The sequence below is a fragment of the Anomalospiza imberbis genome, chromosome 20 (genome assembly GCF_031753505.1).
Source record: "Anomalospiza imberbis isolate Cuckoo-Finch-1a 21T00152 chromosome 20, ASM3175350v1, whole genome shotgun sequence".
NCBI lineage: Eukaryota > Metazoa > Chordata > Aves > Passeriformes > Viduidae > Anomalospiza > Anomalospiza imberbis.
This window is the reverse complement of record NC_089700.1, coordinates 7,037,063-7,054,842: the sequence shown is the minus strand read 5'-3', so window position 1 is coordinate 7,054,842 and position 17,780 is coordinate 7,037,063. Positions and strand designations below refer to the sequence as shown.

Here is a 17,780-nt window from a genome sequence, read left to right as displayed (position 1 = left end):
TGGGTAGACCTCATGGCAGCTTGTTCAGTTGGACTCACGGCAAATCCAAGGGATGGAAATGCCTGGATGTATGACTGTGCTTGCTGCACGGGAATCTGTGTGGTCTCACGTGGAGTAATAGAGTTATTTAAGGAGGTGTGGTGTTTGGGGCAGGGGGAGGTATGTGTGTGGCACAGCAGTGAATCTTCCATTTATCTTTGCTGTTCAAGTCTGAGGGTGCTCTGAAACCGTGGAGCTGAGATGGGTGTCATGGAAGACTGGCTTCTTGGAGGTGTCTGGCTAAGTGGATGTATGGGAGAGCGAATCCAGGGAGCTTCACCATAAATTAAAGGAAATGCCTGGGAGTGGGACTGCAGAGCTGCCCTGACTCTGGCTGTGTACGTGAGAAGAGTCCCAGAAATGACAGTAAATAACAGTAAAGCTTTGCTTTGTGTTTCTCTTGTAGCAACCCTCCGCTCAGCGAGGAGATGCTGCCTCCGGGGGAGTGGATGTGCCACCGCTGCACCGTGCGCCGCAAGGTAAAGCCTCTCAGAACAGACACAATCCCTGCCCTTCCAAATGGCCATTTGAAACCTGAATCCTGTGGTTTATACCTGCCTCTCCCTTCGTGTGTACTCAGACAACCAGAGCTGCTTCTTTGTGCTCATGTTTGCAAAGGGCTTTGTTAGGAAAGGGCTTAAAGAAACCTAAGGAGTCTTGGTGAGACCCTCACGATATTTCAACATCACTACTAGGAGGTAAAACTGAAGGACCTGGTACCTTCTTGTCAATCTGTGCCTTTTAAACTGTTTTCCTTCCCCCCATTTCTGGAAAGGAGGGAGAGCTGAGGCACAGAGGAAATGGGAATGGCTCCCGTGCTCGAGGAGGTGAGCTGTCTACAGGCAGAATGGGAGTCACACTAATACAGCTTTGCCATCAGGACTCTGATTCTACTTAATATGTGTTTTTTAGAAGAGTGACTTCACAGCAGTTGTACATCAGCAGAGGGTGAAATCACAGTGAGTTATGATTTCCTGGGCTGTTGAACAGGATAGGAAGGAGATTATTGGGCAATATTGTAGCTTGTCTTTCTTTTTTTTTTTTCTGCCTTGATGCTCTTTCTCCAGGAAGCTGTCTTGCACAATGTAAACATCTTATTGCTGTGACCACATAGGGCTGCTTAGCAGAGGGTTTAGAAACTGCACCAAGCTATCTAGCAACTGTTCCCTTGAAGTGACACCCAAAACAGATTGGAAGAAAACTGTGTGCTCAGCCTTTTGTTCCTGAAGTGATTGCCTTGTTAGGTTTCCAGGGTACTGTTCAGCCATCTGCCAACAATAGAAATGAAGGTCACAAATCGAAAAATAATAAAGTAAAAAGAGAAAGAAAAGGAGAAAAATCCCCAACTTTTCTATATTAAAATTTGCCTGAAAACACCTTGCTCCCTTTGCAGACCATGTTAGTGATGGAGTACATTGGTTCCTCCATGTGGGTGATGCTGTCAAGCACTGGAACCCTGCACAGTTGCCCATCCCAGGCCATGCAGCATCTCCTTCTGTGGCAAAATGGATCTTGTGGTGATGGCAATATATAGTTTCCTCTGCTGCACCTTGTTCAAGATTCCTGTCATCAGGAGATAGCGGAGCGTTGTTTGTATGTTGTGTTTGTATTCTCAAGCTGACCTTCTCAAGCCCTGATGGGTTTGTATGCAGTGCCAGGCTTAGTAAAGTGCGTCAACAGTGAACAGTTTGCTGTGGAGTTTCTCAGTGTTGGTAAGCAAAGTAAACAGTTGGGTGATTTGTCAAATGTTTAGGATTAGATGCTGTGAAATGTCCTGATCTGGACTCAAGTATAGCTACCCTGTGAAATGTCCTGATCTGGACTCAAGTATAGCTACCCTGAAAGGAGAGACACGTGGTAATGTTCTTCCCCACGCTTGGTTCTCTTCAGCTGTTCTGTCACCTGTACCTTAGCTGCCATCAGACCGTTCTTGATCGAGGCTCTAATGACTTCAAGGGGGAAGTTGTAGTGCATGGCTCAAGCGTTTTCAGATGCTCTTTGTCTTCAGTCGCATATTTGTCAAGGTTGATGTGCTTTGTTTGTGGCCTCCATGATAAGCCTGCCTATTCATGTCGTGCAGAAGCGAGAACAGAAGAAAGAGCTGGGGCAGGTAAATGGATTGGTGGACAAATCTGGGAAAAGGACCACCTCCCCCACCAGTGACGCAGACCTGTTGGACAGGTCTAGCAGCAGCATCAGGGCTAATGCGCATGCCAGGATCTTGGAAAGGAGAGCGAGCCGGCCTGGCACTCCCACATCCAATGCCAGCACCGAGACCCCCAACTCAGAACAGAATGATGTCGATGAGGACATAATTGACGTGGATGATGACTCTGCCATTGCAGAAATGGACTGTGGGCAGCCCCAGCTGAAGCGACCCTTTGAGCTTCTTATTGCTGCTGCCATGGAAAGGAACCCAACGCAGTTCCAGCTGCCGAATGAACTGACCTGCACCACAGCACTTCCAGGTGAGCGGGGCCCTGTCTGCTGTTCGGGAAGATGTCTGCAGTTGCATCCTGCTGCCATCTTTCCTCTTTTCCCTCCTGACTCTCTGTGATAGTTGTGGCTCCAGTGGTGCATGCTGGTGAAAGCAGAGGTACCTCTGGCTCTCCTCCAGCTGCCTAGCAGCAGGTGCCTTTCAATTCTGTGGGGACAGTGCAACTACACACCACATCCATCAGGACTTGTGATAGATGCTTGTTGTTCTCACCTTGGTCTAGATCATCAATATGGAAAAAAAATCAGTTGTCAAAATACTTGATTTTTGATTTATGATGCAATAATGTAGTAACAAAGTAGTGACTAAATGTGTGGGGTGTCACTGAAATTACTAAGTGTGAAATATATCTGCCTTTAAAGACAGTCTCTGTCACTTAAGGCTAGGTTTAGTGGTTGATAGAGGTTCCTTAAGCAGCAATCTTTGACTTTTCTGAGATAATTATATGTATCTACCAGAAGGCAAACCTCTGCTATGTGGATAACTCAAAGCTTTTTAAAATTTCCTTTTCAGGTACTAGTAAGAGGAGGAGAAAGGAAGAAACCACAGGAAAGAATGTCAAGAAAGCACAACACGAGTTAGACCACAATGGTTTGGTTCCCTTGCCGGTGAAGGTCTGCTTCACATGCAACAGGTACTTGTTCTTGCAGGGAAGCTGTTCAGTGTAGCTGCAGCCTTCACAGGAGCAAAGTTCTTGCTGAAAAAAGTAGATTACCTGTTTCCTTTTCCATTCTCCTTCATTACTTGCAATCCTCTAAACAAATGGGAGAATATTCATCTTTGCTAAATAACAGGTGTTTGACCACAGCAAGTGTAGGTCCAGCTGTAAAGGGTTCTGAAATGTAGCCTGAAGATTGACAAGATTGAGCCATCTTGTCTTCAATGTTTTTCTGCAAAGAAATATTCTAAAGTGATGGTGGTTTAGTAAATGGTGATGGTTTTTATGGTTTGTGAAGGAAGTGTGTGAGGAGGTGACCTTTAGGAAATAGAAATCTACTGAGAGATTTATAAGCCCAAGGCAAATAGGAATATTGTGCTGAAATTGTAAATCTGAAAACCAGTACAAAATACTGATGGGTTTTGTAACACTGCATAAAAAAATGCACAGATGAATCCCAATTCAAAATGTCAGTGAAAATGAAACCTTTATTTCAGAAACCCAGTCAGAGTGAATTTCTCAAAGTGGAAGGGGGATTCAGGTGGGCTTTTGTGGAGAACAACTGATGACTTTTTCATAGAGCAAAGGCTTTTTTAAAGCCTGGGGATTCAGATGTAGTTGTTTTTCTGGAGTTTGAGACTTGTTCTGAGAACATCTTGTTGATGTACCCATCCCAGTGTCATACATGATTCCTCTAAGGAAACTTGTAATTACCTAAATCTGAGATTTCCTTTTGATCTCTGAATTTTGCTTCAAATAAAAGTTTTTCCCCGAGTGGATCTTAAAGAAGGTCTATAACAGATCAAGTTACAAATCAGAACTCCTACTTTTTGGTGCAAACAACAGTGTAGAGGATAAACTGAAGTGGTCAGCCAAACTTGCCTGAATGTTCTATTTATACTCTGTACAGGGAATAAGATTTGGCTCTCTCTTCTCAGGAGTTGCAGAGTGGCACCTCTAATCCAGTGTGATTATTGCCCACTCCTGTTCCACATGGATTGTCTGGAGCCACCGCTTACTGCCATGCCTCTGGGTAGATGGATGTGCCCAAATCACATAGAACACGTGGTGGTAAGCAGGACTGACTATGATTGCAGTATGGTAACCGGATGCTGGAGTGGAACCTGGCAGGTCCATTAAAGGACAGAGCACAACAAATGTAAAACAGCTTCTGAGCTCTTATTGCTCCCTGTAACGCTTGTAAAGCTCCTGCTGCAAGCAACGCACTCTCCAAAGGAATATGATGCTGCTCTCTGCAATAAGATATAAAGATGGGGGAACTCCTTCCTGTAACAGAAGCTGACAGCTCAGATTGTGGCTCACTGACAGCTTGTCTAGTTTTTGACTGGACTCTTTAAGATCTAGATGAGCTTCCAGAACTGGGATACAAAGCAGCACAGTGCTACAAATAGGGAAAATAATTCTTTGCATGCTTAACCCAAAAAAAGTTTCATTCCAAGAGGGAGTTTTCATTTTTGGAAAAGCAGTGTACTTGAGACTTAAATACTCAGGAAACAGGGGGCTGAAACAAAGAGCTTTTTCCCAGACAAACTGCTTCTGAGAGCATTGATACTGCTTAGTCGGCCTCTAAATGCTTTTGTATTCATCTCCAGCAATGTGCCCTTTAACAGAAATGGTTAGTGCTGCAGGAAACAAATAGTCTAAAGCTGAGCTGATGCTGTGCTGCCAGTGCTACGAGGCATTATGAAAGTCTTAGGGTGCCTTAGAGTGACCTGCAGATCCCTAACTCCTGTGGCATTATCTGATCACCCAGCTGAACCAGAAGAACTTGACCCTGAGTAATCGGTGCCGAGTATTTGACCGGTTCCAGGACACCATATCTCAGCATGTTGTCAAAGTGGATTTCTTAAACCGAATCCATAAGAAACACCCTCCGAATCGCAGAGTTCTTCAGTCAGTGAAGAGGAAAGGTCTGAAGGTATGTGTAACAAGTAGTGGTGGGTGAAGACCCCTGTGTATGAGTTTAGTTTGGAAGGGAATCCAGCATACTCCTTGGGGCAGGAGGAAGAAGACAGTCTGAATAATTGTGTTGGTGAGAGATCTGGGAGTCAGCACTCACTACCTGTAGGATTTAAGAAGATCTCTTTCCTCAATTACTAGGCTCAATTATTACAAGTAAGCACTTAAATCTAGCACAAGCATAGAAGAGACAACACAAAACTTCCTGAAGGTGGCCCTACAGTCAGATTTGGGGCTGTGTTTGTTGCCAGGATGCCTGAAAACTGCCATACAGACTTCCCTTGGCTGTTTTTTTCATTTCTCTTATGCTGTAGCCACCATGCTGTACCAAAGTCATGCTTGACCTAAGGGAATAAAACCTATTAATTTCAGCACGGCTACATCAATTTAAAGTACTCAGTCCTTGATACTTCCAATGTATCTGCAGGGTTCCTTTGAGCGAGAAAGCAGCAAGTGCAAAGTTTAGCGCTGATCAGGCACTTGGTTTAACTAGTCATTCTTGAGTAATTGTTCTCATGTGTGATCTTCTTTCTCCACAATGTAGGTTCCTGATGCTATAAAGTCCCAATACCGGCTTCCACCCCCGTTACTCGCGCCTGCAGCAATTAGAGATGGCGAGCTGATCTGTAACGGGATCCCTGAGGAACCCTTGCAGAAGCACCTTTTGAACACTGAGCACTTAGCCAGCCAGACAGAACAACAGGAGGTAAATTAAGTCAAATGCTTGGACTCTGTGTGTGTAGTTGCTTTGGTACAAAGATCCCCTTCCACTTCAGCATGATGGAGCAGTTGTCTAGGAAACCAATCTCATGCTCACGTGTGAAGGTGATAGCTTGTCTTGTCTCTGACACCCTTGTGCATTAAAACTTCACTTTGACTTTCCAGGTGAGATGTAAAATTCCTCATTTTGCACTTCAGGGAAGTGGTGCAATAGTCCTCTGGCCTTAAGAGTGGAGTCGAGGGCCTTCTGTCTAGAAGTCATCTTTATTTCATGGCTGAGGGGAAATATTTTGCACTTGGATTATGTAAGGCTGCTCTCTGACACGTTTATTTAGAAGTTAACGTCCCATTTCTGGGTCACTTTTTATTGCTGATGAAATTGGACATGTAAATCAAGGTCAAATGAGTGTTTAAATCTTGTATGAAACTTCTGGCCAGATTCCACAGTGTAAGGGCATGTTAAGTTGCAGTCAGGGGAGAAATCAAGTCCTTCTTTTAGCACAGACAAGGTTCTATTATGTGGCAGGTGCACATCCACCATGGAGCTTAAAACTTAGAATAAATCTTTTGGTCTTCCTCCAGTTTGTGTAAAAGGAAAGTGATCTCCACCCCAGCTTTCTACTCCCTACACCTGAGGTAGAGCAGCATTTCTTTCCAACATGCTGTAGAGTAAGTTGGAGGGTTGTGTTTGGCCTGAAGCCCAAATTAGTGAAAGATGTGTTTGTAACCTGAGGCTGAAGAGCTGCAGCATTTAACAAGTGAAGAGAAGGAGGAGTTTGGAAGTGAGGAAGTGCTGCCTTCTCCCTCCTTTAATCTCAGCCCCTCTCTGTCCTACCTCCAGCATAGAGATAAATAGTACATAATCTTGGTTGCACTTTTATACTTCTGGACAAAATTTTCTCCTAATTGTAGATGAGTTCCAGAGCAGATGCTGTGCTGTAGTTCCACACTGCATCTGAGCAGTCAGCAGCTGGATTTCCTCGAGCTGGGTGAACGATGGAGCAGCTGTAGAGGTTTGGAGCGCTGCTGCCTCCAGAGCTAACCTGCCCTTTTTTCTTCCTTCCAGTGGCTCTGTAGTGTTGTTGCGCTCCAGTGCAGCATATTGAAACATTTATCTGCTAAGCAGATGACTTCGCTTTGGGACTCTGAACAAACAGAGAAGGCTGATATTAAGCCTGTTATTGTGGCAGATGGCTCACTCTCCAACCCTTACCAGGCAGCTGACAAGGCACCCACACCTTCCCTCTATTCCATGTCATCCTGCACCTCAGGGATTACCACCCAGAATTCCTTGAGCTCCTCGCAATCCCAGCAGACTTTGTCACAGGAAGATGTTAACTGCAGCTCTTGTATAGATAAATCCAAGAAGGCGTCTTCTTGCGGGACTTCGAATGGGCCGACAGCCTCTGACATTAAAGTGAACGGGCCTCATTTCTATGGCGTTTCATCCGAATCCTCAGCACAGTTGACTGACTCCCAGAGGCTCACGGGGTCTGGGAACACAATACCTGTTTTGTCTCATCGGCAAACGTGGCCTCGGCCCCTCACGCCCCCAGCGAGTTGCGGACTTCTGAATCACACCATTGGAACCATTGTCAAAACAGAGAACGTAGCAGGACCCGTTTCTTGTGCACAAAGGGGATCTGCGCCGGTCACGAGTTTGCCTACGTCCATATCGAGCTCCTGTGCCAGCCTGGAGACCACCAGCACTTTGCAAAGGAAGAATGTGCAGACGCAGATCGGGCCGCCGCTGACGGCAGAGCTGCGGGCCGGGGGCTCTCCGCTCAGTGCCACCCGGGCTCTCACCCCTCCCCAGGCTGCAGGAGATGGGATCTCAGCTGTTGGGTCCACAAACAGATTCTGTTCACCAGCACCACCTTCAGGTACGTGCTGAGCCACTGACCTTGGCCCCAGGGCTGAGAAAAACTCAGGCTAAACCTCATTCAAAATCTCGAGGCTGTAGCAGTGTGTCCTTGCTTGACTGGGAATCGGGCTTTCTGTGGAGAGCCAGCTGAAGTTTCTCAGGTCTCCTCTGTCTTAGGTCTCTTTATGGGAGCCATGGAATGTATTTTTGCTGGCTGTCTATATTTGAGGGGGGATCTCTGTCCTGACAAGCAGGATAGTAGGTCAGTTGAATTCTTGAAAGCAACAGTAGCTTTATATCACTTGGCTGCTGCCTCGCTGTTTCAACAGCTGCTGCTTTAAAACCCCAGCGCTGCTGTAAAACCACTGGTTTGTTTCAAATGGCCGTTTGGATTGCAAGGTAGTCAGTCCTTCTCACAAGAGCAGCTCTCTGGGATCTAATCCACAGTAACTGTTCAGGCAGTGGTTGTGTCCCCTACTGCAGGTGTTGTTGGAGTCTTCATGTGCATATAGCCTTGAAGTTGGAAAAATGTGGGCTTGGGAAGCTGTAGTCTGCTGAGGATCTGTTGGTCTGACACAGGGTAGTTACGGACTTGGATATGCCAGGGATCCTGAGTTGTACCCAAAAAACTTGCTAAATAATAGCAAGGTATATAATAGAGTGTACATAACCATTTTTAGTGTAGAAACGTAAAGTCAAAGATGTTGATAGATGCTGGAGTAACTGCCCACAGCTCAAATTTTGCTAGAATAAACGTTCACATATGGCACTCTCTTCCTTTTCCCTCTCCCCATGCCAGCTCAAGACTCAAACCAGCAAAGCCTTTGTGCAGGTTGGGTGGGAGCAGTCACTGGAAAGCACGTGACAGAGCTGTGTGTCACTTCCCATGCAGTCCCAACCTGCTCAGTGTCAGGCTTGTGTGGAGTGGCTCGGGTCTGGTGGCTGTAAAGCAACAGAACAACATATTTTTATAATCCTTTCTAAAATTCCTCAGTGAGTAACTTCTAAGCTTTGCCTCGCCTTTGGAAGCAGTCCCCAGGGTACTTGGCCTCCTCCTGAATAAACTTGGGTACTCTGAGGCTGCTGATTTGACCATGCCCTGCTTAGAAATGCAAGGCTGGGAGAAGTTCTGGTAAAGGAAATGAGACTGTATTATAGAAAACTTCGTGCTTGTGGTTTGAAGAGCACTGCAAACCCTACATAATTTTGCAGTTACTTAAGATGTTAAATAATTGCATCTGGTGCAAAGCTTGTGTTCTACAAAGTCATTACTTGCTGCACTGTCTCTTGGGAAAGGTGTAAACATTTAAATTTTCCATCTAACACGATGGATTATAAATTTATAACAAAAATTGCGGTGTGGAAATTTTGCTGCTGAGTACAAAAATGCAAATTGCTCATGACTCTTTTTGCCATAAATTTCAGTAGTTATAAGCAAAGCAGCTCAAGAAGATCTGGTATTGACAACGCATTACAGGGGTTTTGTTTCCTGGCATTTGCCACTGCCTCTTTCAGCTGCATGGCCACTTCCAAAGCAGGAGGGATTTTATTTTGTAAATAATAGAATCTGCTTATGACTGTCACATTCCTTCTGGACAATGATGTGCACCCCAGACCTTATAACAGTGTAGAAATAAAACCAGAGCAGTTGTGCTTTTTATTAATGTTAAAACCTAGACAAGCTACTTGGCAAATGTCTCTTAGGTTTAATAAATTCTTCAAGCTCCTGGGGAGTTGGTGCTCATCTTTCCAGTGTCACCACAGGGAGCAGGAGATTAAATGTATAGGTCAAGAATTCCTCCAGCAGCTGGAGACGAGGCAGAAGCCATGTTTGGCTCTGTGTTGGAGGCACACAGAAGCCTTTCTATGAGCAGAAGAAAGCTCCTGGCCTCTAGTTCAGGCCTTTTTCAAAGCATGACTATGAGCAAAATGAGTCATTTTGGAGCAGTTTGGCTGCCAAGGGCAGCCTGAGGGCTGGCTGCATGTCTGGTGAACGTCACAGTGACACCTCTTCTCTCCATCACCTCTCTCTGTAGATGGTAAGGTCAGTCCCAGCACCTTATCCATAGGAAGCGCTTTAACTCTACCCTCATCACTCACTTCAAACTCTGCAGCTATGTTGGACTTCACCAGTTCCCTGAAAGCATTTATGGACGGGGGTGAGTATTTAATTCATCATCAGTCTCTGCTCGCCCTGTGTGTTTGCTTCCCTAAAGCATTCCATCTCTGCTTGAGGGAAAGTTCCAGAGATAAAGAAGGGTTGTAGTCAGGTGAGGGAGGGGCTGGGTGTACATTACCTTAAATATGTCACATGCTTCCCTGCTCCTAGTGTTGCCAAGGCAGCAAGGCCAATGAAAGTGTTTCTGCCTGAAGCTTTTCTGGGGAAGAATCACAACTGGGCTGCTTTCCAGGTGGAATTCACATGCAGAAACCTGCAGCCCTGCCATGTTGTGGTGCTAGCTGCACTCCAGAGCTGCTCCTGGCAGATGTGAAGTCCAGCAGCAATAGATCATGTAGTAGAGCAGTCACCTGAGTGGTGATGCTCCAGTGGGTCTGTTAATTTTATAATTTATTTCTGCTTCTGTCAGTCTCCTAGACTGGCCTGGTTTTTATTTCCTTTTGTTGCATTTGGCAAGAGATGGCAAATGTTAGCAGAGTGCCTTCAGGAGCAGATTGCTGAGCCTGCAGCAGCTTCAAAGGGGCTTACAGGTCTCTGTGATGCAGGGCTGGACTTTCTAACCAGGTAGCAGAGCTTCAGAGGAGGGACCCAACATGCTGTCCAAAGGGGTGCAATGGCCATCTCTACTGACCTGTTGATTCTGGGCCAAAACAGCAGATTTTCAGCTTTTATCAACCCTAGTTCCCCCAGACCTCTCTTTGCTGTTTGGAGCTCTCCAGCTGTGGCTGGCACTGTCCTCACACTCTGTTCACAGGAAGTGATGTGAAATAATAGCTCACGTATGTGTAGGAGGCTTGATATTGCAGAATTGGTCAAGTCTTTGCTGTTGAAGCAAACAGCAGGTTTGAAAGTGGGACAGCTAAATCCACTGCAGCTCAGATTGCAGTCTTTCCCTGAATAACTTACTAATTGCTTTTTGTTTATTAACAGAGATTGAGATAAATATGCTGGATGAGCAGCTGATCAAGTTTCTGGCCTTGCAGAGAATACATCAGCTCTTTCCTCCCAAAGCTCAGTCTCTAGCAAGCAGTGTCAATTCCCATCAGCAATCTCCTGTGGGAAACCACATTGAAGGTAAGAGCAGCCCTAGAATAGCTGGGTTGTGTTGAGCCATAGATTTGCCACTGTCTATTCTTTGAAGGAGATTTCCCTCTTTTTCTGGTATCTGATGCTGCCTTTCACTTCTCTTTCTTCCCATCCTTCTGCTCCTGATGTCCACTGACCAGAAACTCCATCAGGATCCTCTACTTAATTATTTACAAATTTGAGCAATGTGAATACTTACAGTACCTTCAGACTTTCTGCTGGAAATGTGTAGTGAAGTTGTGTTTTATTCATCTTAGAATTAGCAAAAGATGGGAAGGTTCATCTCGGGTGCTTGGTGGCTTTCCTTGGCACTTTTACCTTTGAGATGGGCAAGAGAAATCTGTGAATTCCTGCTCTGTCTTTCTGGAGGAGTTGCTTGTGATACAAGCACAAGAAAAGGAGGAACTGGAGCACAGAATGTGTGTGTGACATTGTCATTGCCTGTTCAGAATGTCAGTGTCAAGCTGAAACCACTACAAATGCCAGTAATGGAAAACAACTGGAGTTTCTCTTGGAAATCTCCAGATTCCCCAGTTTGGCTTTGTTTATTACCACTGGTATCACCTAAAGCTGCAGGGTGAACGTGTTCCTCTGCATGCCCCAGTCAGTTTAATCTGCTTTCAAACACTGACTGTAGAGCCTTGCTGTGGAAGCAGTTCTCTGCTCCCCCTCTGCCAGGCCTGGGGGTAAATATCCCAGATAAGATCTTTGGAAGTCAGTCAGTAATCTTTTTCTGAAGCTCTGTGCTTGCCTGCTTTAGCATCATAGCATTCCCTGAATGCTTTGTCAGTCTTCTTGTGATGGCTGCTGCAGGACACAGCAGCAGGCTGTGGTATGAGCTGCCTTCCTGGTCTGGAATTCTTCAGCAGTCTGCTTTTCTCAAGGCAGATTGGTGCTGTCTTAACCCATCACCCTTTTTGGGCAGGAATGATGCATCCAACTGGCTGCTTAGCATTGCTGATGAAATGTTAGATCCAAAGCCTTTAGTGAGCCCTGCAGAGCCAGGCAGCTGAAAGGATTCCTGCAGAGCAGCCAGGCAGAGGTGGAACTTGTGATGCCACTTGCTGTGGCCACTATTATTGATGTAGGTACCTCTGCAGTCTTTCATAATCCTCATGTTCTGCTCTTTGATTTCACCCTCTTGGTGTAACGCTATCCTGCAGATGTGGTATCAGGAGAGGCTTAAACTCCGTGTATAAGGGGTTTTCCTCCAAAAGACAGTGCTGAAATCCTGACTAGGCCAGTGTAGCCCAATGGAGTTCAATATCTGTTCCACAGAAGATTTTCTGCCCAGTTAACATGGGCGTGTGAGTGCGATTTGAACTTGGAGCGGCTCTGGAGGCTCAGCCCTGGACCAGCCATTGTCAAGTGTGCCATAGGGACTGACCTGAGGGTAAAAGACTCCACCCAGTTAATCATCCTGTCTTGGGAGCTGGGTTTGTCCCTGCCAAACCCCATTCAGTCCAGGTGTTTTTCCTGCAGCTTCACTAGAAATGCAATCGCCGCTGTGAAGTTGGTGAATTCACCAGCACCAGTTCTTTTTAAGTGACACTTAGAGAGCAAAGACTGAGCTCTTTGATTACCCAGAGTAGAAGAGATTAAGAAAGAAGCCAGGGGTAGAAGGCTTGTGTGTTCCTCAGCGTGGCTCCATTGTGCACTCTCGGTGTTACTGCTCCCCATTTGCATGGCTTGTGTGGGTTATGAGAAAGCAATTTTCTCTGACTGGCCAAAACAGGTTTAATGCACAAACATTCCTAGAGGGTTGGGAACTGGTGCTTAGGCCAAAACTGACTGCATCCTCCTTAGGGTCTGTGCTTTCTGAGCTAGGGACACTGGGGTCAAGCAGCTTTCCCAGCTGATAACATTGTTCAAGTAATTTCTTTTTATCTTGCAGCTCAAAGAAAGGAAGTGCAAGCCCGGGCGGTGTTCTATCCTCTGATGGGCTTGGGGGGTGCAGTCAATATGTGCTATCGAACCCTCTACATTGGGACAGGTGAGTAGCTTTTTCCTGTCCTGACCTTTCAGAATCAGGGTGGTTCTCCCTGAACCCTCCCTAAGGTCTTTGCCAAGTGTGTGTCAAAGGAAACAGACTCACTGTGGCCACTTGTACTGGGATTCTGCACTACCAAGAAGTGTGGAAATCCCCCATCTGCCTGAATCTGTGTGGGTGGCAGCTCTGTCACCTGGTGTCATAACTAGAACAGCTGTCTTGGAGTTTTAGTGCCTGACTGATGGAGAGGAAAGTTATGGTTTGCTTGCAGGTTTTGTTTCTTGTTGCTAAGATTCTTCTGGTGCTCTGGGTAGACCCGGGAGCAGTGAAATGCTCTTCAACCTTTGTGGAGCTGCTGGCTCCCTTCCCCCACTGAAACTTTGTTGGTGGCTTATGGAAGCATTATTCATGCAGTCCTGGGAGCAGGACAAAAGCAGTTGCTCCCCTGTTGTTTTGCTAATTGAAGTTTAATTCTGTCTGTTGTTCTCTGGTGCCTGACAGTTTGGTTTTTTTTTCCCCAATACAAACTGAGCCTGTTTTGTCCTCCCCCATGACAGGAGCTGATATGGATGTGTGCCTTACAAGCTATGGTCACTGTAACTATGTGTCTGGCAAACATGCCTGCATATTCTATGATGAGGTGAGTGCCTGGGTGATTTTTTTTTCATTATTATTATTATTATTATTTTTAATTTTTGGTGTGCATGGCAGTGGGAGCTGGAGATGCAGGCAGCAGGTTGTCTTTGTGCGGTGCTCCTTTTGTGGACTACAAAGTAAGAGCTGTTTTTTACTCCAGTGGAGGCTGTGTCAGCATTTTCTGTCAAACCCTTTTCTGAAGCACAGAGCTCTGCCAGCACGATTTCTCTGACTGCCTGTGGGCAAGGACTAGCCACAAGTCAGCACTGTCACTACTGGTGTCTAGGGAAAGAAAAGGACATAGACGTGATCTGATACTTTTTGATCTGAATGTGTTGTTAATAAAAGCTAAATTTTGTGTCAACATCGAACCTCAGCTGGAACAAACCAGGGAACTACTCTGAGTCCCTTGTTTTCAAGTGTGATGGGGGAAGCAAAGCATTCATAGCATCTGCAGTTCTCTATAAATTATTTATTCAGCTAAAACTTCAGTTAAGCTCACAGCATAAACAGAAACCTACAGTTTCTACTTAGCTACAGCCCAGAGATTAGTTTGTTCTTGAAGTAAACAGACCAGCAGGCCTGCCAGTAACAGCACTGCTGGAGATGTCTCTTAGCATGGAAACAGTCTTCAAAGCAAGATCGAGTCTTTTATATCACCATTTGTCAACCAGTTACAGAGCAGGACCCAGGATTAACCCACAGCCAGCTTTGGCCATTCCTCCAGTGCCCTGCAAGCTACCAAACACACTCAGTAATGGAATCCTGACCATAAATCTGTGTGGAAGCATCTCTTCACAGTGGTCAGTCATAAATCAGGCTCCAGGCACTGACCTTTGACCCTCTTATGGCTGTGGTCACTCTGGAGAGGGAGAATTCCCCTTCCTGGAGCTCTCTCTGCAGCTTCTCCTTCTGCAGTCTAGCAGGTTACTTCAAAACCCACTCCCATGTGCACATGGAGTTTTTGTAACTTGATTAAAGTCCTGTAGTCCCTGAGGGACGAGATCTTGAGCTCTCAGATGATTTCTGTGAGCTAACCTGAAATCTTCTCTGTTCTGTCAATATCCTCCACAAAGCTCAGCTGAGCGTGACGCCGCTTGTGTAATGCTGCATGTCACAGTAATGTCTGCTGGCATTTCAGCCTGCACAAGGCCTGTGAATCCCAGACTGCCTCTGTCCTGAGGCTGCTGCAGCACGTGGCATCCCTCTTGCCATCTTGTGCTTGCTTTCCAAAGCTCATCTCTTCCTGCTAGGCACAGGTCTCGAGCCAAGTTTGCATCAGGTTTGCCTGTAAAATGCTCGCTTTTGTGAGCATCAGCTTGAATATCCTGTCCCCAAAAGATGTGTTGGTTCAAGTGCAGTAGGTAAAACCCACTTTGCTTTGGCCCTCCTTCTCTGCCAGAAAGCAGCTCCTGCAGGAAGGCTGGTTGTTCTGTGAGCTGTGGGATCAGGTTGGTGGTCTCTGAAGCTGGAGGATATTTACCACCTATTATTTGACCACTACTGGCAACAAGGAAAAGGGGTTGTCTTTCAGTGCTCCAAAGAGGTGTGTATGGGCAGAAGCACTTCTGACTGACAGAGGGTAGGGTTAGATTGGATATTAGGAAGAAATGTTTCCCTGTGAGGTTGGTGAGGCCCTGGCACAGGCTGCACAGGGAAGCTGTGGCTGCCCCAATCCAAGGCCAGGTTGGATGGGGCTTGGAGCAACCTGGTTGAGTGGATGGTGTCCCTGCCCATGGCACGGGGCTGAAACAAGATGGTCTTTAAGGTCCTTTCCAACCCAAACCATTTTGTGACTTCATATCTTGATTCCCTCCTCTTCCCTTTCTTTTCAGAATACGAAGCATTACGAGCTGTTGAACTACAGTGAGCATGGGACGACCGTGGACAATGTCCTGTATTCGTGTGACTTCTCGGAGAAGATGACACCCACTCCTCCCAGCAGTATTGTTGCCAAAGTGCAGAGTGTGATAAGTGAGTGTTGTACCACCACCACAGGGAGTTAATTGAGAAGGGGGCAGGAGCAGGTGGAAACCAATTCCTTGTTGATGCCCCTTGTTCTGCACAGGCTGGTCCACCGAGCCTTGCCACAGCCTTCAGCTGGGGTTACACAAGACCTTCCTCTGCAGCCTAGGGAGCTCTGTGCCCTGACCTAACCCCTACTCCAGCCTCCAGTGCAGGAGTTACCAAGCTCCAGGTCCCGATGAGCAGCCAGTTTGGAGCAGGCCTGAGGCATTTCCCCATGCATTTCCTCCCTTCCCAGGCTGTGAGATGATCTGGGCTGTGCTGCAGGCATTCTGTCCCTGCATGGCTCACTCCTTCTCTCCACCTGATCAGCTTCCTCTTCTTGGGCTGCCAAAATAGATATGTAAATGCCTCAACCTCTCCAGGGGCTGTGAGGAGATTCCCATTTCCCTTTGATCAGCTGCTCACTGCAGACTGAAATCCCTCATGGCTGGAGGATCTTACCCATGAGGCATCTCAGCAGTAACCCCTGTTGATGAAAACAAGCTGCTGCTGACCTGCCCAAACCTTACAATTTTTTTATTCTTTTTCAGAACGACATAAAAGCAGAAAACAGGAAGAGGAGGCGCATGAAGAAGCTGCTGTGATGAATTCACAGGCACAAGGGCAGCATCGAAAACCCTGTAACTGCAAAGCCAGCAGCTCCAGTTTGATCGGGGGCAGCGGGGCTGGCTGGGAGGGCACGGCCCTGCTCCACCACGGCAGTTACATCAAGCTGGGCTGCCTGCAGTTCGTTTTCAGCATCACCGAATTTGCGACCAAACAGCCCAAGGGGGACACTGCCTTAGTACAAGATATGGACTTGGAGGAGAAGCTTTCTCTGAAACCCCACCAGGTGCCCGTGCTGCGGTCCAACTCAGTTCCCTAGGAATTTTTAGGAAGAGAGCTTTTTGGAGTAAGGAAAACGCCCTCAGACTCTTTACAATGCAAAAATGTACAAACCGAGGTGGGATTTTTCTGTGTCGGCCCAGAGACTGTTCACACGCCGTTTGCATGAAATGAAGAACGTTTAACTTTTTTTAATTTTTCTTTTTTGCTCAAGTTTTAGGGGCATTTGCACATATATTTGTACTATACATTTCATTTTAAAAGGAAAACTGCAGTGAGAGCAGGACGCGTCAGAGCGAGGGGTGACCGCTGTCTGACTCGAGGACTCTCTCTGACAGATAGTTCCCATGCAGTTGTAAAATAATCAGAAACTTGTTCTATTTTGTGCCAGTGACAATAGTTTTATATTAAAAGAGAAATACAGTTTTCATACAGCAAATCTATACAATATCATTGTTTTATTTAATGTAAAGAAGCGCTCTTCTTCCCACAGTTATTTTTCCCATCCCTCCCTGCTATGGTTGCACTACAAGTAGCTACTGTGTATTATGGGCAGTGAGAAATGAGTTCTTTTCCTGGTGTCCATCCTATTTTTTATTTCAGATAAGGAAAAGTGTTGGATTCTGTGTAAATACATCAGTGATGGCATTTTTCAATGTTTTAAAGCTGTGTACAGTGCTACATGTGGTATGACGTTCCTCAAATTGTCTATTGTAGCAGATCCTTTGTCGTAACCTGTCTGTCTCTTTTGTTTCTCTGCCACCTCCCCGCAGCAGAACAGCTAGTTCCACTGTACATAGTAATTGTAACGTTTTAGACTTTACAGAAACTTTCCTGTATTCTGTATATAAAAAAAAAAATACTTCACATTCTGTTTTCTTGGTTGTCTGTCTTCACTCGTGTCACCACAACCTGGAGCTTCCCCAGAGTGTCTGACTGCAGAGGAGCCTGAGCTGGGAGTCAAGGCTGGGCTGGGATGGGAGGACCCTGGTGTCCTGCCTGGGATGTGGGAGGATGCTGGTGGGATCACTGGAAGGTGATTGAATCATGGAATTGGCTGAGGTAGGGGGGGACTCTTGAAAGTCATCAAGTCCAACTCCTGCAACGTGCTGGGACATATTCATTGTGGGCCAACCTCACCTCAAATGTTTCCAGTTCTGGGCTCCTCAGGACAGGAGGGACATAGCCTGGAAGTGTCCTGGAAGATCAGGGGACTGGCACACCCCATTTATGAGGGACAGCTGAGGGAGCTGGGCCTGTGTAGCCTGCAGAAGAGCA

At 46.3% G+C, this 17,780-nt stretch overlaps 1 protein-coding gene across 1 annotated transcript in view; it reads left to right on the top strand.

Moving 5' to 3' along the window:
• PHF12 (PHD finger protein 12) overlaps positions 1-17,380 on the top strand; it is a 31,972-nt gene extending 14,592 nt beyond the window's left edge. Inside the window, exons 3-15 of the mRNA XM_068210466.1 lie at positions 446-518; positions 2,120-2,507; positions 3,050-3,170; positions 4,133-4,265; positions 4,969-5,133; positions 5,719-5,880; positions 6,961-7,777; positions 9,795-9,917; positions 10,868-11,011; positions 12,918-13,016; positions 13,571-13,653; positions 15,485-15,623; positions 16,208-17,380. Coding sequence (XP_068066567.1) covers positions 446-518; positions 2,120-2,507; positions 3,050-3,170; positions 4,133-4,265; positions 4,969-5,133; positions 5,719-5,880; positions 6,961-7,777; positions 9,795-9,917; positions 10,868-11,011; positions 12,918-13,016; positions 13,571-13,653; positions 15,485-15,623; positions 16,208-16,542 — 2,782 coding nt within the window. The 3' untranslated portion in view covers positions 16,543-17,380. The remainder of the gene's footprint in view (positions 1-445; positions 519-2,119; positions 2,508-3,049; positions 3,171-4,132; positions 4,266-4,968; positions 5,134-5,718; positions 5,881-6,960; positions 7,778-9,794; positions 9,918-10,867; positions 11,012-12,917; positions 13,017-13,570; positions 13,654-15,484; positions 15,624-16,207) is intronic.
• Positions 17,381-17,780: the final 400 nt, after the last annotated feature.